This window comes from Saccostrea echinata, unplaced genomic scaffold, assembly GCF_033153115.1.
Source record: "Saccostrea echinata isolate AGI-Se365-2 ecotype Australia unplaced genomic scaffold, CSIRO_AGI_Sech_v1 ptg000009l, whole genome shotgun sequence".
Lineage (NCBI taxonomy): Eukaryota > Metazoa > Mollusca > Bivalvia > Ostreida > Ostreidae > Saccostrea > Saccostrea echinata.
In genome coordinates, this window is record NW_026889758.1 from 47,529,018 (window position 1) to 47,550,958 (window position 21,941).

General features: G+C 31.2%; 1 protein-coding gene across 1 annotated transcript in view; it reads left to right on the forward strand.

Moving 5' to 3' along the window:
• LOC133182814 (uncharacterized) overlaps positions 1 to 21,941 on the forward strand; it is a 70,765-nt gene that overhangs the window by 13,093 nt on the left and 35,731 nt on the right. Inside the window, exons 9-44 of the mRNA XM_061317659.1 lie at positions 957 to 1,124; positions 1,375 to 1,421; positions 1,669 to 1,782; positions 2,999 to 3,115; positions 3,334 to 3,441; positions 4,696 to 4,817; positions 5,174 to 5,280; positions 5,365 to 5,497; positions 9,362 to 9,477; positions 9,687 to 9,821; positions 10,032 to 10,084; positions 10,310 to 10,420; positions 10,752 to 10,865; positions 11,309 to 11,346; positions 11,532 to 11,629; positions 11,933 to 12,094; positions 12,224 to 12,267; positions 12,408 to 12,427; positions 12,625 to 12,740; positions 13,040 to 13,204; positions 15,896 to 15,948; positions 16,032 to 16,149; positions 16,259 to 16,292; positions 16,729 to 16,823; positions 16,910 to 17,074; positions 17,238 to 17,284; positions 17,845 to 17,873; positions 17,994 to 18,100; positions 18,369 to 18,530; positions 18,678 to 18,724; positions 18,985 to 19,098; positions 19,605 to 19,731; positions 21,157 to 21,309; positions 21,474 to 21,523; positions 21,623 to 21,654; positions 21,786 to 21,892. Coding sequence (XP_061173643.1) covers positions 957 to 1,124; positions 1,375 to 1,421; positions 1,669 to 1,782; positions 2,999 to 3,115; positions 3,334 to 3,441; positions 4,696 to 4,817; positions 5,174 to 5,280; positions 5,365 to 5,497; positions 9,362 to 9,477; positions 9,687 to 9,821; positions 10,032 to 10,084; positions 10,310 to 10,420; positions 10,752 to 10,865; positions 11,309 to 11,346; positions 11,532 to 11,629; positions 11,933 to 12,094; positions 12,224 to 12,267; positions 12,408 to 12,427; positions 12,625 to 12,740; positions 13,040 to 13,204; positions 15,896 to 15,948; positions 16,032 to 16,149; positions 16,259 to 16,292; positions 16,729 to 16,823; positions 16,910 to 17,074; positions 17,238 to 17,284; positions 17,845 to 17,873; positions 17,994 to 18,100; positions 18,369 to 18,530; positions 18,678 to 18,724; positions 18,985 to 19,098; positions 19,605 to 19,731; positions 21,157 to 21,309; positions 21,474 to 21,523; positions 21,623 to 21,654; positions 21,786 to 21,892 — 3,528 coding nt within the window. The remainder of the gene's footprint in view (positions 1 to 956; positions 1,125 to 1,374; positions 1,422 to 1,668; positions 1,783 to 2,998; positions 3,116 to 3,333; positions 3,442 to 4,695; positions 4,818 to 5,173; positions 5,281 to 5,364; positions 5,498 to 9,361; positions 9,478 to 9,686; positions 9,822 to 10,031; positions 10,085 to 10,309; positions 10,421 to 10,751; positions 10,866 to 11,308; positions 11,347 to 11,531; positions 11,630 to 11,932; positions 12,095 to 12,223; positions 12,268 to 12,407; positions 12,428 to 12,624; positions 12,741 to 13,039; positions 13,205 to 15,895; positions 15,949 to 16,031; positions 16,150 to 16,258; positions 16,293 to 16,728; positions 16,824 to 16,909; positions 17,075 to 17,237; positions 17,285 to 17,844; positions 17,874 to 17,993; positions 18,101 to 18,368; positions 18,531 to 18,677; positions 18,725 to 18,984; positions 19,099 to 19,604; positions 19,732 to 21,156; positions 21,310 to 21,473; positions 21,524 to 21,622; positions 21,655 to 21,785; positions 21,893 to 21,941) is intronic.

Below are 21,941 nucleotides of genomic sequence, written 5' to 3' on the forward strand. Positions count from 1 at the left end.
GACCTATTGCATAATAATAGGAACAATAGCTTTTTCTTTGATTCCAGATTTTATAATTGGTCTTCCTTTTTGGCTATAAAAAGTGCACCCAAATTTCGTCATCCATCACGCAAATTTAACAAATCTACTTTGTTAAAATATTTGTTTTAAAAAAGACCGTTGGCACATTTAATGGGTATATTCCTCTTAGGAAATTTTTAGAAAATGAGGCACCTATCTGAAAGAAATATTATTATATTCATTTCCGTTGTCAGAATTCTATAAAATATTATGAAGATGAAATGTTTAGTGTTCTAGCAATGTCTTTGGATGTAAATCTGACATTTTCAGATATCATGTTGCACATAGCATCGAAAATTTTTGGTGTCCCTACAAATTTCAATCGACCACTTTGACATTTATATTTTAACTCTCATTTTTTACTTTTGAATTTCTGAATAATCTGAAAACTATACAGCGTTAAAAACTATTCTTTCCACATATGAAAATCATATCTTTGATACGAGTTCTTCGGCGATTTATGTAAAGAAGCACAGTTTTTACATACGCTCTCATTTTCATCTCCTTGGCAAATATCATTTTAAACATTCTTCAGCTCAGTGTAGTGACCAATGCATACTTTAAAAGTGAATTTCTCTGCAAGGACAATTGGAAAAATCATGGGCTTTTTGTGATTAGGAGTTCTTTAATAGGACGTTTCAACTATGAAAAAATAAAATGAAATAGATCTACATTTACTATGATATACTGTTTGTTGCATTATTTATTGAACGACCCTCGTATATGTATAAATATTGAAAATTTAGCTTAAATATGTTATCCGAAAAGAAATTATTTTAGTACCTTTTTACTGGCATCTTTTAGTTCATATCATAAATGATAAAATTTGACTTTGATTGGTTTAAATTTTTATTAAAAAATTAGTTGATTATTTTTATTAAAATTCTGTTGAACAGAGGAATCACCAACATCACAATAATGTCTACGGAGGCTTCCTCCGCTGTTATAATTGGTGCACCGAGGCATGCTAACAACTCTTACGGACCAGGGGCAATGGTGATTCAAGTGCAGCTAAAAGAACCTTTGGGTGGACAACGGAAAATATGTTTTGAAGCTGCAGATGTGTTAGTAAAAATTCATGTATACGTCAACCACGAGAAGTTTTTTTTTTCAAATACAACTGGGACAGTTCAAAAGAATCATTAATATCTTTGACTTTTATTTCGCTTTTTTGTGAAGGGGGTATTTTTCTGAAACGTTCATATTATAAATTATTTTTGTGTCATTGACAGGAAAATGAACTCTCAAATCGACGGAATATAAATAATTATAATTTATCTTCAAAGGATAGGAATCAGATTTTTTTCTTTGCAGGAAATCGAAGATTGTTAAATGTCTTGTGGCGAATGTTCTGAAAAAAGGTATGATGTATCATCTTTGAACAATTAAAAAAAGGATTAGATTGCTCTGAAAGGAAACTGATCTCAAGATTGATTGGTCGTATCATGATTGAAAATCTTTACCGCCAGGACTTGTTCCATTAATTATGATAGCATTGCACAAATGACCGAGTTTGTCTCCATAAAGATAATTCAACTTTAAAGACATGTTTAATTTAAAATCGTAAGTATATGCATGCTGACATGATTAGTATATTTCTAATTACAGATCCCTGCGCAACTAAACCTTGTCAACACTCTGGTCAATGCATAGCTTCGGAAGATGGCGAAAACTTTAATTGCCGGTGTATCAATGGATTTTCAGGGAAAACGTGTGAAACAAGTGTGTTGTAATTTTTACCTAATCAGAGTATTTCATACACACGAGGTGTGTGTGAGTGTGTGTGTGGGTGTGTGAGAGAGAGAGAGAGTATAAATGTTAATTAAGAAGATAATGTTCAGGATAGATCATCCTAAACAGAGATATTTTTTCTATTTACTATTGTCAAAATCAGTGATTACCCAAAAGGGGATTGTGAAACATCTTATATCTATGTGTGAATATTGAATATTATACATAAATACTTTACCTACAATAGAGCTAAAAGCAACAGCTTATCGAAATTGTTGATACAGAGAAATAGAAAGATAGTTATTGGGTGGAATTTGTGTTAGGATCCAGTTTAATACTTTACGTTTCACATATATATTCACTGCAGATGCACAAGTAAAGGAAAAATAACAATTAAACTAGATGAATGAAATTTAATTATATATACCGTACAAAAACCATTTTTTAAATTGGCTACATCCGATACCTCTGATGAATTTCTTGTATGTTTCTAAAGAAAATTGTTATTGTGGATCATAAGTGGATCTCACTACTCCTGAAGATTATATGTACATCTTCAAGCACAGTTTGACTGTAGTTTTTATGTTTATTAATATTTTCTTTCATTCTGGCTTAAGCGAGCTTTTTTTTCGAAGTTTAGCTGGAGTCCGTCTGTCAGTCCTATCTTTGGTTGATTGTAAACTTTTCACCTTTTTCTTAATACTCTTGAACCTCTTTCAACCAAACCTGGTTCAAAGCTTCTCTTTTTGAATTTAAAAAAAAATCCTTCGTTAAAACACCAAGATATCTATTAGTTAAAAATATCTTAGCATTCCCATATAGTAGAGATTCAAATATATCCAAATCATCCCCATTTGCGACTAGAATGGGACCACAATAAGGTATCAATTTTTAACAAAAGTGTTGATAAATAATTTTTCAATAAGAGCAGCAAGGATATAATTTGTATACGGAATGTGGAGCCTCCTTATAAGGCATAAGAAAAAGATTGAAAAATATCTACTCCTTTAGAATAACAGGATCACATTTGCATCAATCTTCATGAATCCTCTGACTGTGACAAAGATCATGGTTCAGGGGACAAATAAGCAAAGTGGCCATTGGGTCTCTTGTTGAAAATAATATTTTAATTTCAAAAATGATATACATGTATTTTGATAATAGCATATGTAATGTTGCTTTAACTATTCCTATTTTTTAACTTCAGATCCAAAGGTATCATGTGTCGGTGTCTGTAAAAATGGTGGTCATTGCATACAAAATGGTCCTAGAATATTCTGTTTGTGTATGAACACCGGTTACACGGGCTTTTACTGTGATAATAGTAAGCTTTTAAGATTGATCTTTTCTTAAATCGACAAAACAAAGGTGGTCTATAAGATTGTTCAATCAAAACATTAACATAGGGACTTCAAATACTACTCCCTAATATTATATTTGAATCAGCAAGAGAGTAGCCTGTTGCCAATATTAAAATATTGCTTTTCCATTGTGAATGAAGATGGTTTTTTCTTGAAATCATGATATCGTTCTGCATTTCAGAGCTTGACAAATGTGACCCGAATCCCTGTGGTGATCATGGGATTTGTATTAACAGTGACACCGGATTTTGTAATTGTACAGAAGGATACTCAGGACCATCTTGCACAAGTTAGATTTTCCTAAATCAAAGCAAAATATTTAAATTAAGTATTTTTCGTTAAAACTATTTTATAGTCGTTGTCACTCATACGGTTTTTGTTCGTACTGGAGATTGAAGAATGAGCATCTACTGTTTACTGGTCACATCCGCCGTGTACCCATTGTCATGATCGGATAAACGTAGAAATATGTATACATAATGGCCTAGCAATGTGAATAAAATTCGTCAGTCAACCGTCTACCTAACGACAGATTGTATTTGCAAACGAGATCATTGTATCAAAGATAGAATTTGCGAAACAAGATTGCTTATACCCTTGTGTAATCAACTTGTGTAAAAAAGAAAGTATAACCTTTAATTTATCTGGAGGAATAGTTGCAATGTTGACATCTCATTTGATCTATTTTTAATATTAGCCACGCCATGACATCATTGACGAAACATCAAATGTAAGTATGTTTTCTATCCGCGGACGAATACTGGTATGTAGATTATTGTAAGTTTGACGCACGTTCGTTCGACATTTATATCGAAATTAACTGATCCCTTGCCGAACGATCGCCAATAGCAAATGAAATCCAAGGGTCTTTCTGATGAGACCTAAATACGTATTATAGTAGGCGATGAAAGTATAGAACTCTCGTTGCACTGGCGTAAGTTGGACGCATAGGACGTACTTTGGCTCATTGCATGTATTTAAAACTAGTGACACCTTTACATGAATGAAAATTCTCCTTAACTTCATTTTGAATCTTCTTGTCTGTCTGTTGGGGAATAATATCATGCTGCCAATCATTACATCATGTCCGAAGATTCACTCAAGAACATAATTGAAAACTCATCAATATGCGTTTCATTGCCAGTGATGAATGCAATTCAGGTTATAATAGTTGTGCTTACACATATAGATAAAAAAAAAGCAATGATGAACTTCTTGTATACTTAGTAATACCTTAATTTTTTTCAAGTATTTTATTCAATATGACCTATCAAATACATTATTCACAGTTATCAGTTATCATGGTAAATAGAAAAGGGGAATTGAAATAAGAATTCAATTGAATATGTTTATTTAAACAGGAAAACATTTATCTTGAAAACACCTAATATGTAATTTAATACTATTTTCAGTTGCAAAAGCATGTGATGCAAATAATACCTGCAACGGTAATAAATTAATAGTGTTGATTTCACTCCAATTACAAACTCGATAGCATTTAAATCGAGATTTTTGCAATTATAAAATTCTTTTAATTTTCTAGGATGTTCATCTAGTACATGTCACAATAATGGGATATGTTTGAAGAAATCAGGACTCCAGCAGTGTGTCTGTCCTGTAGGATTTTCCGGAGACAAATGTCAAAACACCACGACAGAAAGTTTGGTAAATATTTTCCTTAAAAAAACTTCACTTAAGTTTATTATTGTTTAGTTTTGTAACATTAAAAGTAATGGTTCTTTTTTCTTTTTGAATAATCTGTACATTTATTTAAAAAACTCTTCAAAAAAAAAAATAAAGCCAATATTAAAAGAGTCAACAATAGTCAAACATTTAATAATTTGTAAGAAAAAACCCAGATCAAATTCTGATTTAGAAGTGTTATCTAAATAAGATAAGATGTTCAGTACATAAACCATCAGTTTAGGGATGTTTATGGCAATATGCTTTCATCCTATTTTCCCCCAATAGTTTAAACATTTTTTTTTTCTGTTTAATTATTTATTCTATACTAATTTCAGCTAAACTTTGTACCTCCTACAGCGGAGAGAGGTAGTGTAATATCGTGCAATATTTACCTTGATCCTACTTCGAAACATTGTGAATTCCCTGTTTATTTGCAAGCCAGGTAATTTCTCTCTCTCTCTCTCTCTCTGTGTGTGTGTGTGTGTGATATAAGTTATTACGAAGTTCATTATCTGTTACGTTGCAGTGCTCTTCCGTCTATTGAAAGTATTGTTAATAATGACGAACTACATGTCCTTCCTATGAGGGCTGAAAATGCTACCATAGAAGGTCTACCGAATGTCTACATGAGTCGTGTGAAAATATCACGGACAGATGCAGTTGGTTATAAAAGTGGCATGAAATACGAATTTTGTCTGCATGCAAGGTATTTTTTTTTACTCAGGAGTAAACACAGCTTTTTATTATTGCAATAAAATGATTTCTAATTCATATAAACATGTATTATTATTATATTATTTTATATATTTTACAGAGAATTGTTTCTAGCATCTAAAAATTATATCAGTTATTACTTCGTGTTATATATGACGTCATGATTATCGCATAATTTCCAAAATGAAGTATGTTTATGAGAAAATGGAGTAATTTTAGTCAATGAAATAAGAAAATAACGAAGAAGAATCTAGTTCTAAAGTCTGTTGAACAATTCATTTTGGGAGCAAAGCAAACACGGACCTCTAAAAACATCAATTTGAGTGAGAAACGAGAGAGGTAAAGATCTGCTTAGAGGCATCTTTTGTTTAAAAAGGATATAACAAAAAAATATGAAAATAGAAACTGGGCAGCTTTGAGTTTTATGAATTCTAATTAAAAAAAAGTACAAGTTTTGTACTTTTTTGTCCTTAATGTGTGAATTTTCAGGAAATACTGAAGTTTGTAACATCACTGAGAACTCTAGTCAAATATCTTTCTTGTTACTATTTGTCATTTCCTCTGTAGCTGGTGTGCAGTTGTGCGCATTTTAAATTGAATGTTAGAATTTTCCTACTCTGGAGCATATATAAATATATATATACCATTAATGCAATTGACCTATTGTTTTATTTTTTTAAAGCATAACATCTGAAAAAACTGATCGCTGCTTTTTTGTGGATTTTGAATCTTTACGTAAGTACTCCTTCGAGAAGTAAACAATATACTCTAATAGTTAGTTTAAAGACTTTTAACACGTCATTGTGTCATGGTGGTGTACTTTTCCATTCGATGCCACTCATACTTTAAATAACACAGGAAATCTTTGGCAGCCAGAATTCCGCGAACATACTATAACATCTAAGGGTGGGGCTTAGCTGTACATTAACTACCAATATACTGTCCAATAACTTCCAAACTATGAAATTAAGAAACTCAATATTTTTTTGTAAACTTTGTTGAATTTTTGTAAAAACAAGGTATCATGACAAATTGAACAAAATTTAAACATTCCGCCCTCCCCCCAATTTTAAGCTAAAACTTTATCATAAAAACGTGAAACACCTTTTACAAATTCAATATATTTAATCATTAATAAATGAATTTTAATCATTAATTAAAAAAAAAATAACACGGCTTAAAACATAAACTTTAAAAATACATATGATTTCGAATTTACTTGAAATCTGACAATATTGAAATGATTTCCTTAAGAGCATCTGATTTCTGTGTTTTCTTGAGTTGCATGCGAACGAATTTGGAATAATTCGCACTACATTTCATAATTTCGACACCTGCGGCTGAATCATTTGACTCGGATATCCTTAGGACAGGTTTGTCTGCAGAGACGGTACTTTAAGAACAAGGTACTTAATAAAAGTGCGGGCGGAATCAGGACTGTGAAAACTTTTACCATAATCTAGTCAGTGTCTGTCTGTGTACGTTGTTAAGATGGCTGGGTGGTTGTGGCCATTTTTAGACTATATTGATCTCCTTTAGAAGAAGAGCTCCATATAAAGATATACAAAAATGATCAAATTAAAAACTAAAATGTATGAATTTTTTCTTTGCCAAATGATAGTTGACAGCTTAAGATATCAAATCTAAAAAAATAAGTTATACCTGATGGTTAATTTTTTGACCCCCCAGCCTCCTTAAGGTGTGTGAAATACTCATACCTCTAAATTCATCCAACACAATCTCAGACTCGTTTTACGTCGCATCATTTAAAGTGGAGATTTTTCAATGCAACCATCTTGTTCATACTTTCTGCATTGCGAGACTCGACCGCACCGCCTCTCTCTTACAAACCAAACAAAAATACTGTAAATATAACTTCATATGGAAAACACTACATTTCTTTATTGCAGTCTATTCTTTACCGAAGAGGGAAAATGTAACATTTAGACAGGATGTTTTTATTCTCATTATGACTCTCAATAAGACTATGAAACATTAATGGTATAATTGAATTTTTCTTAGAGACAATAAATATATACATGTACTTAACTAATATTACGAGGGTTAACGCTGTCCCTGAAAAACGCGAACTTTTTAAATATTTCATAAACAAACCGACCAAAATTATTCATTTTTTGCACAATGTTGGGAAATGATATTTTCATCATTTGACAAAATACTATAAGGTAGTAATGTCATATGCATTTAGAAACAACATTTAAAAGGCGTTAAATGTCGGTGGTCGGAGCACGGCAATATTTTGACTTTCAAAAATAGCATTTCGGAAATGTTTTTTCTATTACCATGCTATACAAAAGTATAATGTGACAAAATTTACATCCATAGAAACTTTATGATCTAGAGTACTCATGTGTAAAAATTATTATTCTGACATCATAAATAACAAAAATATGACGTTTTATGCGCAACACTATTAGGCAGATATTATCAAAAGCGGCGACGTCAGGCGATAATGCTGCGCATCAAATTATCACTCAGTGCTGTATTGAGCGGGGTATGACTCCTGTTCCTACGCGAAAAGAAATGGAAACGATGGAACGACACGCATATGTATCGAACACTGGTTTATACTAACTAAAAGAGGTACAAAGGCTGGTTATCCGATGAAAGATTTATTTGGTAGATCAGCAAATATGACATACTGAAAAGTCTAAAGCTGGACGTCATACGTGAAGACCGCCGTTAACTATGCGAGCAGTTAGATTTATGATCAGAGTTTGGGAAATTGTCTATTAAAGGAATTCCTTGATTTTTTTTTCTTAACTGTAGTATATGTATATATGTGTGAAATGGATAATTCGATATTAACTAAAAGAAATCAAATGCAGTATCAAATTAGTGCTTCGAACGAATGTTCAAAAACGCACCTGACCAAATTCACAAATGCCAAAAGCTTCTGTATGTTTGACGCCGTCGGTGTTGCCCGCCGACAGCTATTTTAAATGATTCGTTTATCAGAAAGTATGATATTATTTATAGAGATATTTTATTGAAATTTCTGTGAATATTGTTAAAACAAATTGATTATGAATATACGTATGATGCATGCATATTTTTAACTTTATACTATTAGTAAATAAAAATTAAAAAAATATTAAAATTGTTCGCGTTTTTCTGGGATAAGCCTCGTAAATAGTTTATAATTAAGAATCTTTTGGTCATTTGCAGATACTCCGATGCAGATCAGAAGAGGTGTAAGTTAGAAGACATTAATTTTTTCAGAGGCATAGTGTAATAATCTTAAAGGCTAAATATTATATAATGTCATTTGTAATGATAAAGATAACTTTATTCAAGTAATCTTTGAAGCCTTGAGCATAAAACCTCTTGATTATTCACACACAAAAATTTTTCATTCTTGATATATCAATAATTTTCTGGTTTTAAGGCGGACCACTGTTTTACTAATAAAGAATTTGGGATATAATCAGAGATATTTCTACTATGCATTTGATGGCTGACTTTCTTGTTTAATAAATCAAATAACTTGCTATGTGCTGTTAAAGTCATAAAGTTTGAAAAATCGAATCTCTCACAAATGATAAAACGATCAATTTTAATTATGTTTGTATAGTGTTGTTGAAAGATTTTTAGTTTAGCTTAAGTATGCACAGTAATTTATTATTTTAATTAAATCGCTTAGTTGCTGTTATATTTGCAAAAAGGTCACTTTTTTCAACTCCAAAGTAGAGAAATCGATTGACTATTCAAATGTAGCCTTCAAACCATTTAAAAACTTTGTGCTGAATATTTTCAATGTCTCTGTTTAACATATACTTTGAAATTAGCCATGGACATTTATTTGGCCAACCCCTGAAAAAGAGACAACATTTAAGTGCCAAGCCGGAACGTATTGTCACGTCATTGTTTATACGCAGATCAAAACTCCTGCAGTGACAAAATGGTAACTGTGATTAAATCTACATTTTTCCGTGATAAAAATTTAAATGCAATGTATATTAGGTAATAATTTCTAGAGGAAAGATGTTGAACGGTTTAAATCAAAGCAGTACTAATAAAATTTCCACTCTGAAAGATGCAAAGTCAAAAATAAAATACCTATTTTGTTGAATGCTAAATATATGTCATAATTTGTAAAATTGTAATCATTAGCGAACAGGTTCTTGTGACAAGTGCACTTGGCGCAAAAACTTTTCCAACAAAACCAGTGGATGACAAATGCCTGACCGATGTTGTCTTTACGGATAACAATTTCGAAGGGAAACACCGAGTCTGTCTTAAATCATGGTATGTTTGTGATGTCCATTGTTAAACAGTATTATATTGTATACATTATCATTCTTATCTACAGGTGAAACCCTTTATGGATGTAGTGATAGTATCATTGTGTTAATAAGGAAAGGATTGTAGAATACTATACTAGGTTTAACTGATCAGTTGTTTCAAATGAAACCCAAACTACACAAACAAGGATGGATATAATTCATATTCTTTCAGGAAGGACGGTGAATCAAGATGTTATTTCATAAACGTGGTGAAAAATATGACAGGTATCTACTACAATATTAACGATTCAACCAATTTTCAATTCAAAAATATGTATCATATAGAATTTCCATGAAAAATTTTCTATTTCTTGTTATATTTAAATTCACTATTCAATCTATCAGCTGAACAGAAATGTTGCATCAGAAAAGATATCAAAAATGTGTACTGGGTTAAGTTTACTGCGTTTACAACCGTTTTCAAACAATATGGCTTTTACTTACTTTCAGACACTTGCGACTCCAACCCTTGCCTTAACGGAGGTCTGTGTATTCAAAGGACCGGTGCTGCCTACTCTTGCATTTGTACAGCTAACTATAAGGGTGCAAACTGTCAAAAGGGTAAATGTATTTTATAATTCGCTGACAGATCATTACATTATCTTTTCTTATGTTTTTACAGAATTCCTCTTTGCTAACAATTCGGAATATATCTATGAATGAGATAATATATTTTATTATAAGAGAAACTATAAATTTCTTGAAAAAAGATTTTTTTATCTTATATAAATATAGATTTTTTTCTCTTATAGTTCACCAAAACATTGCTCAGATTTTAACCTTACTTGAGCATTTGCTCTTGTAATTTTTAAAATACTTTCAATTAAAACATTTCATTAAAGAATGCAAATAACGCATTGACTTAATTTCAAATTCTTACCTTATTTTGAAGGACCTTGTTCACCGTCCGACAAGCAGTGTAAAAATGAAGCTTATTGCTATACAACAGGAACTGAGAAATTTTGTTATTGCAAAACAGGATACAGTGGAGCAAACTGCACTCATGGTATGAATTACTGAAGCCATAAACGAACAGGAAATTTATATGTGATATTGTTCAATTAAGTTTTAGCCATTCTATGAGTATCAATTATATTTTATCTTTTTGGTTTGCCCATTTGCGTTTGTCCATCTGTAAGTTCATAGATAATACTGCAGTGATACTCTTTTTAATACTAGATGGTATTACATGTTTTAACATTTTTAGATGTTTGTAGTAGTTATATTTAAGATATTAAATCATGAATATGTGTGTTGTAAATATATATTTTAAAAAAGAATTATCTAATCATTGGGTATTCATTTGTTTAAGTTTCTACTAAATAATAATTTTGTAAAAATAAGAATTAGAACCACACTAGCAAATTGGTAAATTTAACAAAACATATTTATCAACAAACTTTAATGGGTTAAAAGAATCTTTGAAATGTGTTTTACTTTCATATGAAGAATCTTCTGAAAATGTTACTGATCCACAACATGATGGGGTGAGTGATTTAAATTTTGTGTTGAGAATAAATATCGAATGACTCCTGAAATATCTCAAAATGTATGGAAACATTTAATTTGAAAACCCGAAAAGCATTTGTAGAAATTATGCCAATAGGGTTGGACTTTTTATCTACCAAGGTTTTTTTTTTCAATAATAAGCAATTTATTCTTCACATTTTAGGGTAAATTCACAGACTCTGTGTACACAACAAATGTGACTTGCTTCGTATCTAAGCCATGTCGCATACCACATATAATTACAGGCGACATAAATATAAAGTAAGTTATTACATTGAATAATTTATTCACCTAATATATTATGAGCTCAAGCAAAACTGATTCAACATATAAACAGAAAAAAAGTTTGACTACGATTGTCCGTCTACCTGATCAATACATAGGGCTCACGGTGGGTGTGACAGGTCAAGAGGGGATGCTCACTCCACCTATGGAATTTCCAGGGGTCCTTGTTTTATGCCCTGATCACAAATTTGTATTGTTTTTTTAGAATTTTATGAGATTGATCACTGTTCGTTGTGTTCACCTTGTGATGACAAAAAATAATTTCGTTCAATATTTAAGACCCACACTAAGACCGGGATATGTATCTCCTGATGTAACAATAGAGGGAATAAATGTTGCCAAACATTCAAACAGCACCCAGACCTATCATTCCACCACAATTATAAAGGCTGAAAACACTGGACAAAAGAAAGTATGCATCCAGATTTACAATGAAAAAAGGTATTTTATTTTGTTTAACATTATCGAGTACCTTTGTACACTTTTAAGTTCCTAGCATGTGATTTTTAAATAGAAAAAAAAAATTCTGAACTAGCGAAGATAACTTTTATTTTGATGCTTATTTTTCAGACTAACATCTGACGAGGTGTGTTTTAATGTTACAGTTACCCAAGGTAATTCATAACCAACGTGAATATATTTTGCCTTTTTTCCACGTTTATTACATCATGATGACAAATCACGTTAAATTCGAACAATGTTTTTTTAAGTATCATTAGTACATTAAATTATTTATTTATTTATTTTCTTGCAGGATCTGAGTATCAAGATAAGGTAAAGTGTATGTCGATGTAGAAATATACACCATAGGTAATAAAGTTCTTTTTTTTTTTTTTTTGGATACCAGTTTTCATGGAATATTGTCATTTTATATTGCTATTAAAATTGGGTGAATAAATTTCAGATTCTTCACTTTTTGTAATCAAAGCTATCTTATCTGGGTACATTCATGTTTATTGTGTTTCCACCAGATGTTTGCTCATTTTATATCACCGACACTTCCGGACGAAACGGAAATGCAATGTAAAATTGGAAGACCCTGTCATCTAACATTATGGACCAAAAACGTATTTGGAAATAATTCATGGTACATGAATTTTTTTTTAAAAAAATTCAATTTGAATCTTCTGTAAAAGTAGTATGAACATTTTTTATCACATTTTCTCGCCTTGAAAAGAAGCATGAACAGAGTGTTTAATTCATTATACATTATTTCATTTCTTTTATAATGTGACACCCATAATGAAACAATCTATTTTTAAAATGAGGAATTCAAAGGAAGTCAAGTAGAGAGAAGACATCCATAAACAAATGTGTCATGATCATATTATAGTATTACAAACATAAACTTGGTTTCACAGGAAAATTCCTCACTTTCCTTTGCAGTCCATTTGTACAACCCGATAAAACACCGGAAGATGGCGTTTATATTTTTCAACAGACAGACAAAACTTCCCCATGTATGAATGACGTAACCATTAAATTGCCGAATGTTGGAAAAACGAAATTATGTTTCCAAGCTTTGGGTGCCGACTTTTACCATCCGGAAAGGTATATAATTTGAGCATGCACAGTGTTCTGTGTATATTAAAAGAGTATGTTTTAAAAAAAATCACATTTTTTTTTCAAGAAGTACGATAATAAATTAAATCTTATCTTTTTCAAAGATAGCAAAGTTTTTTAGTTAAAAACTGCTGAGACAAAGCCTTGAATATCCACATGAGCCTACATTTCTCGTATTTGGAGGCAGGGGTCACTGGATTGAATACGTTAAATTATCTATAAATAAGGGTTGAACTATTGATATTAGTAATTATATTTTTTTTAAAAATGAACAAAAATTCTAATAATCAAAGTAATTGAAAAAAAGTTAGTCCTAAGAGTATCAGATTTTTTGGACAAGATTTATCCCAACATAACAATATATATGCCTTGAAAATGTACAGCATCGTTTATTTTTACATTAATTCCATACACTTTTTGAAAATTCTGTTTAAATTTCCAACAAAATACTTTGCGTTTCGTCATTCGATAAAGCGTGGCAACAAAATGTTTTCCCAGTTTCTAAGGAACTTTCTAAAGATCGATCATTTTTATTCTTAATATTACATCAGCTACAAAATAACAGTATTTTTGAAGGGACGTTCGGAATTGTTTAGGATGCAGTAATGCAATTATCATTAGAAGAACTATGAAATGCGTGGATCAATTTTTAAAATCAATATTTTAACTCCGTTTTAGTTAATCATTCTCTTTTTTTATAGTGATAGAAAAGGGAATTAAAATAAATGCGATAATTAATAAAAATGTCAAAAATTGAAATTTTTGCATGAACATGTATAAAATATATTATTTGATATAAAAAACAATCAAGGTTACATTAAAAGTATATGACACATTTCTCCAGGTCTGAAAAAATAACGATAATGTGTCTATGTACTAGTATCTAATATAAGTTGACTCTTTTAGCATTTTTATGCCGCCGTCTGTCTGTCTGTTTGTCTGTCTGTCCGCAAAAACTTTAACATTGCTCAAATCTTTTGATTGGTTAGAGCTATGGCTTTCATATTTCACATGTGTAATCCTTGCGACAAGATCTTTCTTTGGGTATCATCATATTTGACCTTTTGACCTTGACCTTGGAGTTTGACCCAGTTTTCAAAATTTTACCCAACTTTAACCTTGACCATAACTTTTGGTGCTAGGGCTTTCATACTTCACTTGTATAATCCTTTTGACAAGACCTTCCTTTGTAGACCAGCAACTTTGACCCTTTGACCTTGACCTAGGAGTTTGACCTACTTTTGAAAAACTTCAACCTTGGCCAAAACTTTTGAACGGTTGGAGCTAGGGTTTTCATACTTCACATATTTAATCCTTGTGGCAAGACCTTTCTTTGAATACCAACAACTTTGACCTTTTGACCTTGACCTACGAGTTTGACCTACTTTTGAAAAACTTTTATCTTGGCCATAAATTTTGAACGGTTGGTGGTAGGGCTTTCATATTTCACATATGTAATCCTTGTAACAAAACCTTTCTTTTTATACCACCAACTTTGACCCTTTGACCTTGACCTTGGAGTTTGACCTGCTTTGGGAAGACTTTAAGCTTGGCCATAAGTTTCGAACTGTTGGTGCTAAGGCTTTCATTGTTCACATGTGTAATCCTTATGACAAGACCTTCCTTTAGATATCAACAATTATAGCCCATTGACTTTGATCTTGGAATTGGATCTACTTTTGGAAAACTTTAACCATGGCCATTACTTTTGAACAGTTGATGCTAGGGCTTTCATTCTTCACATGTGTAATCCTTGTGACAAGACCTTCCTTTAGGTACCAACAATTATAGCCCTTTGACCTTGGAATTTGATCTACTTTTGAAAAACTTTAACCTTGGCCATGTCTTTTGAACTGTTGGTGTTAGGGCTTTCATATTTCACATGTGTATATCTTGTGAGAAGGCCTTTCCTTGGGCACCATTAATTTTGACCATTTGACCTTGATATTTGACTTACTTTTGAAAAACTTTAACATTTTCCATACCTTTTCAATGGTTGCTGCTAAGGCTTTCATATTTCACAGGTATATTCCTCGGGACAAGACCTTACTAACATATTTGATTTGCATTTGAGAAAGTTTAATCTTCGCTATAAGTTGCCATACGGGGGCATCGGTGTTTCACAAACACATCATGTTTTTCCCTTATTATATCATTGACATTTATCTTCCTAAATTTTTCTGAATTTAATTCACAATCTTTGCTCAAGAATTAACTTTGTTTATTGCATTAATGAAATAGAACTGGCTATGGTAAAAGAACCTATATTAGAATGCCAATATGGATATTAGTGATATTGAGGACATCATAAAAAATACAAATGTGACTGACTAGAAAATTGGCTGAAAAGATTTTACAAACCTTTTAAAAACGCCAAAAACTTGTTAGCTATATACGTTATAAACAGGTGCTCATCCAACTAACATAGCAAACATCGACTAAGAGATCCATAATTTCAAAATTTTACATTACTTTTCCCACCGTAACACTCCAATTCGTTTCTTGGTAGAAGCAACGTTTGATTTAATCAATTTTAGTACAATTACTGGAGAAAAATAACTCAATGTAAAATCTTAATCATTGTTAAGATTTTGAATACTTTTTCAGAATTTTGAAGAGTAATACGAAATAAAGAATATTTTTTTGAAGAAAGCTTTCCTTTTCTCGCTTTCCTTTCAGTGAAAATGGGGAGACTCGATGCTATAACCTTGAAATAGTGGCAGCCTTAACAGGTTTGTATACATTCACTAATATAATCCGTATTCCAGGATTGAAGTTCTACTGTATGTCTTATTCTACGATATGTTATCCGCAGTTAAAAGTTCATGTAGCAATGTGAAATGTATGAATGGCGGTTTCTGTGACAGTAACACATTAACTGGAGAATGTAGATGCGTTCTGGGATTCTCAGGACGACATTGTGAAATGCGTACGTATCAAATACTTGATCAGTACATTTTTAGATAACCATTGAAATTTATCAAAGCACCAGAATCGGATTTCTATCATATCTATATAGATACACCTTCAATTTACAGCAAGAGGGGCATCCTTGATTTCTACCACACGGAATACTGTAAGTACATGTTTTTGATAAAATGCAATCAATAAAAAATTGATCTGCTCTATTAATTTAATGTCAGATGAATCAACAAGAATTCAAAAAAAAAAAAAAACAAATGTACAGTCTTTAACATATATCTTTATGTTCCTTTGTTATTGTTACAAGTCTGAAGCCAAGTCAACTGAGCTAGTTTTTTTTATGGATAGAAGAAAATAACAACAGTATTGAAAGTGAAAAAATGTCATTTATTTAAGTAAATGACGCAAAACAAAAATACACATAGTAAAGGGGTGAGAAGAGACTAGAAAAAAACTTCTAAGAACACAAAAATCTTTGGCATCATATTATGCAAACTGACCCCCTTTAAAATAAACATACCATAAAGCAGGCACTGATTTAACATATATCTTAGCGTTGCCTTACATGTTTTTAAATGTGTATATTTCAGATGATGACAGACATGGCAATTCCAGAAAACATAATCTGTCATTTGGGAGAACACTGTGATATACCGTTCTCTGTTACAACAAATAGTACAACAAGGTACAGATTTAGAAAAAAAATGTGTGAATTTAAACAGGCACCATGACATTTATTTCTATGTATAATATTTCTTGTTTTAATTTCAGACCTAGTACTAAACTTGGCCACTATGATGAAGGATTGACAGTATCTATGTCTGTTCTACAGAACGATCAGCATACAACATTGAATACTTTTATTGGTCATGTGACTGTAACTCCAGATTTGATTGGTTCTCACATTGTCTGCATTCAAACATCAACAGATAAAATGTAATTAATATATATCTATTTAACCATTTTTGAATAACGAAGATATATGAAAAATGAATAAAAAGTATTAAAGAAGATATATTACTACATACTCTAATAATTTAAGCAATAACCTTTTTTTGGATGTTCACATTTCCTAGAAGTATGTTTCTGAACATTGTAGATTGACAACAGACGAGCGCTGTGTAAATGTACTTACTCCAAATAATGGTGGGGAAAATCTTTATATGTAGAATTTGTATTTTATTTATGTGTTTTCTGTAACATGTTTAATATAAGATTTATCTTAAAACCTATTTTAAACATTTCTTTATTTGTTCAATTAAGTAAAAATGGATGAATAATATCCTTATTTAGTTCATGAGTATTTTGAACATGATAATGTATGATTTTACGAATCAACACTATATTTACATTTCAGCTTAGAATATAAAATGTAAATATTTCCCAAAGTTAAAAAAAAGTTTCAACTTTAATGTTTTTCTTTGTTGGGATATTTTTATTCATTAAAAGGAACTTAAAGTTTACATAAAAAAAACTTTTTCGTCATTGATATCAAAGTATTCACAACCTATCAACTCTAACAAATCTCAAAAGAAATAAGTAAAATGCCATTGTAATGTGCCTATATATTGAAGAATAAAGTCTTGTAGTTAAGAAATAAAGAACGACGGTTAAAATAAAAAAAATATAGTTATCTTATATTTTAGTGAGATTCATTTGATTTAGATTTCATAGCATTCGCTAAATAATTTGCTACTTTCTTCTAGAAACAATGACAACTGTAAATAAAAATCTGGTAAGTGAATTTTTGTTCAATAAAAAAAAATGTCTTTGACGTGCATTCACTCAGTAAATTCCATTTGAAATCTTTATTTGTTATAGATGATTATGGATTATGTATAAATAACCATTGCAGCCTCATTATGAGTCACCAACATTACCAAACAACACTCAGGTTATCTGTCCTCCTGCTAAAACCTGTCATCTCATACTTAACATATCACCTGGTCTTCACGAAAACTGGTTTGTACTGTTAGTTTTTATAGATAAAGATAATGTTTTCAAAAATCTTTAAAAAAAAAATGTTCATGTTTTTGTAACTTTCAAAGCAGAATCTCTATTGAAGACGTAAAGTTGGTCTTTGGAGTGAATAGATTTTGGTATAAAGTTTTATGATAAAGGAATATATATATATATATATATATATATATATATATATATATATATATATATATATATATATATATATATATATATTATATATAAATTCGATATTATTCTTCTGCAATAGCCCAGATATAAAGAGAATGATGGGCAATGCGGACTTTACACATATCTTCCATTCGAACACGAACAACAAAGTGATCGGCAACTGTACTGCAGATGTCGCCATAACTCCGTTAACAAACCATAACAGCAGTGATCTGTATTGTTTCGAAGTTTCGTTTCCGAGGTAATTTTTTTTATGAATCCTTATGATAAAATAAACAGAATCCTTACTATTGTTTATTGCAAATAAATATTTAGAATTGAGATTTACATATTCCAATTTTAAATTAAGAATTTGAAGAAATGTAATATTAATTTTATTTACTTGTAGTGTTCCAGGAGAGAAAAGGTGTTTCAACGTCACGTATAAAGTTCCTGGTAATGATGACTTGTTTTTATCAATTTCGGTTGTAAGCTTGATTTGAACAGATTTTATCGTTAATTTTTAACTTTTTGCTAACTTTTTGTAACTGATCGATGTAATGTCAGTTTTTGCACAAAATTGATACTAGTGCATAATAATTAGTTTAAACATTCAATGTAAAATCAATTAAAACCAATCAATGTGTTTTAAAATGAACATATCCTGTATAAAATAAATTGTTTAAAATATTTTTCCAAATACATGTATATCACAGCTCCATCAACTTGCGTTGGACAAAAGTGTGAAAAAGGAGGCTTTTGTGATTCTACGAAAAATATCACTACCTGCAAATGTCCAATAACCTCCTCAGGGATAGACTGTGGGTCACGTAAGTTCTACCTATATCAAATGTCACATAAGGAGCAGACTTTTTATAACTAAAGATCAAATGATATTGTAAAATATCTTTTACCATCCACCGTGTGTCTAAGTTTAATTGATATTTAAAGTCCCATAACATTTTAAGATGCAAGTCATGTAAATTCTAAAATCCATTACCTGTTAAGGGACAGATTGTGCCTCAAGAAATTTCTTTTTATGTGAAATGTCCCTAGCTTCATTTGGTATGCGTCATTGTAGTTCTAATGAAATCTTAAGTATCCCATAACATCATAAGGGACGTCTGTGGGTCACATTAGTTTAGTGAATTTAAATGTCTTTACTTCGTTATATTCAATTTTTTTATTTTCATTATTTTTTTTGTGTAAGTGCTGATATATTTTGCAATTCTATATTTTTTAAGTTTTCTTTCATAAGATCAGAAAATAATTACTAGTAAGATTCATTTTATTTTTTTTAAAGACATTAAATTATCTTTGATTTAATATGAAACAGCTGGGAGTCAGAGACCTGGAATATCAACGTCTTTATTTGGTACATTCGCTGTGCCAACATTTCTAACTTGTGAGCGACTGGTTACATGTGATCTTCCAGTTACTCTCAATGGAAACTTAAATGCAAGGTGACAAAATACATTTTTTATGAGACAAATGTATATAACTTTAAAACAAAGAATCGCAGGAATAAAAAAAAAAAGCAAATTATAATTTAAGGAGGCTCTAAACACTTGCAAATAATTGGGCTGGGGTTGGGTGGGTGGACTTTGAAAAAATTAGATCATATAAACAGTACATTTTTTGAGTTTGTCTAGTTCACTTTCAACATAGTGTACCCACCATATTTCACATAAAAAATTGTTGATAGACGAAGTACTAGTGAACAGAAATCACTGTTCTTTACTTACATTGGGAAAATACGTACAAATAGTGTATTTCATCTCCTTATCGTGGAGAAATATAATGTTAGGAATGCATTAATCTATAACAATGGTATTATCGCAGAACTTGTATGCAAGGATGACACAACAAATTAAAGGTTTAAAGTTTAATAATGGCAAAATTTTGGCCGCGGTGGAATTAATAGTATGTACATTAAATGCTAAGTCAAACAACATACAACTGCAAGGAGATGCCAGTTAGCAAGAGCAAGCCCCAAGCACACAATATATTTACATTTTATGAGATGTTAATGACAAATTACATCAACAATCAACGTTGGATCAACATTTCAACATTATCAACAACTTCATTGTATCATCAACATCAACATCAAATTGTCAACATTTCAATGACTTTCAGTTTGTCTTTCATCAACATCAAAATCAACAATTGTATTTTCCAACAACAACATGTTTACAACCAATTATGAAGGGATGCCAACAGCACCGGGTTGATTCCCATGTGTGTCAGCATCCCCCACGATATGCAATGCTACAGTTAAGTTGTTTTTTTATTTCCAACATTGAACTTGAGTGGTTCTTCCGCGGCACACGCAGTATAGTACATCCACTCCTGGGCTTTCCACTGCGACAATAGAGGTAGTTGTGTTGTTGACCAAATGGGAATTCACCAGTGATACAAAACATAAGATACCTGGCAGTAAAACATTTCACAAATCAGATTTAAACAAAACATATGCAGAATGGGTAGGGTGGGAGGGATTTCTTGATGTTTTCCTACTCCTCAGCTTCGCTTCATCATGATGTAAATGGACGATAACTCCTCCAGAAAACGAACGGTTGCAATATCGCAATGAAATGTTTTATAATAACTGCATCTGCGATAACGGCGCATATCCGGCAGACTGCGCTGGGATATGCGGAATTATTCACTGTAGATTCCCTTTTACTTTATCGTACATCAATCTATCTGCATAAAACTACGTTTCAGTTAGCAGTGTCTAGAGCTTCCTCAATAATATAACGCAGTGCTATTATGCCTTTTGCCTTTTTCTATGATAAATAATATTCCAGATTTAAAGTGATTGGTTCCTACTGAACTGATCACTCGTTATGCTTTTATTTATACTTCTTTATCAATTTTTTCAGGGACATTCATTTTGGTTTTGTGTCGAATGAACTCTCGATGAGAATCCTGACTATACTGGAACCTTTGCAGTTAAAACCTGGTGTCCGAATATTGAATATAGATTTATTAGGAAAAGAAAAAGGAATGTTCACTGCATGCCTCCAGTCTACGAGGTAAGATCGCTTGATTTCTGTGACCTTTTTGAATTCCCGTAGCTCAGACATGGATAATTAGGATTGGCGATTCAATTTAAATAAAATGTATAGTAAACATCATATAACATTCGTCGTTATAATGATCATTATGTTAATGATCTTTTGACTTTTAACATGTTTAGACGGAGCAAAGTGATGGAACACTGTGTTACAATCCAGGTTGTGGAAAAAGGTGAGTATTTTAGTGATATTTATTGAAATATTATGTTTTCTTTTTCGAAATCATAATACGTCAGTTGAATGGTAAACCTTTTTTTTTATATGTATTCAGGTTCCAACGGCACCATTGGAAGTATTGATAAGGTATCTAGAAATATTAAATGTTTCAAGTTTTTAAATATTAATATTTTAAGGTTTAACTATTGGTGAACAGTTTTCAAATGAATTCAATGTAGGTATGATAAATGGGTTTGGAATGCTTTTTTTGTTTGCAGAGCAGACCTCATTTTGAAAATACTCTTCCTTCAAACACTGAGCTACACTGCAATCCAACAAAAGAATGTCATCTTCTTCTGAAGCATAAAGCAAAGTCTGGAAAATGGTAAGGGCGACTTGTCATATTGTACGTACCTCTGTAGAAGTTACAGGAG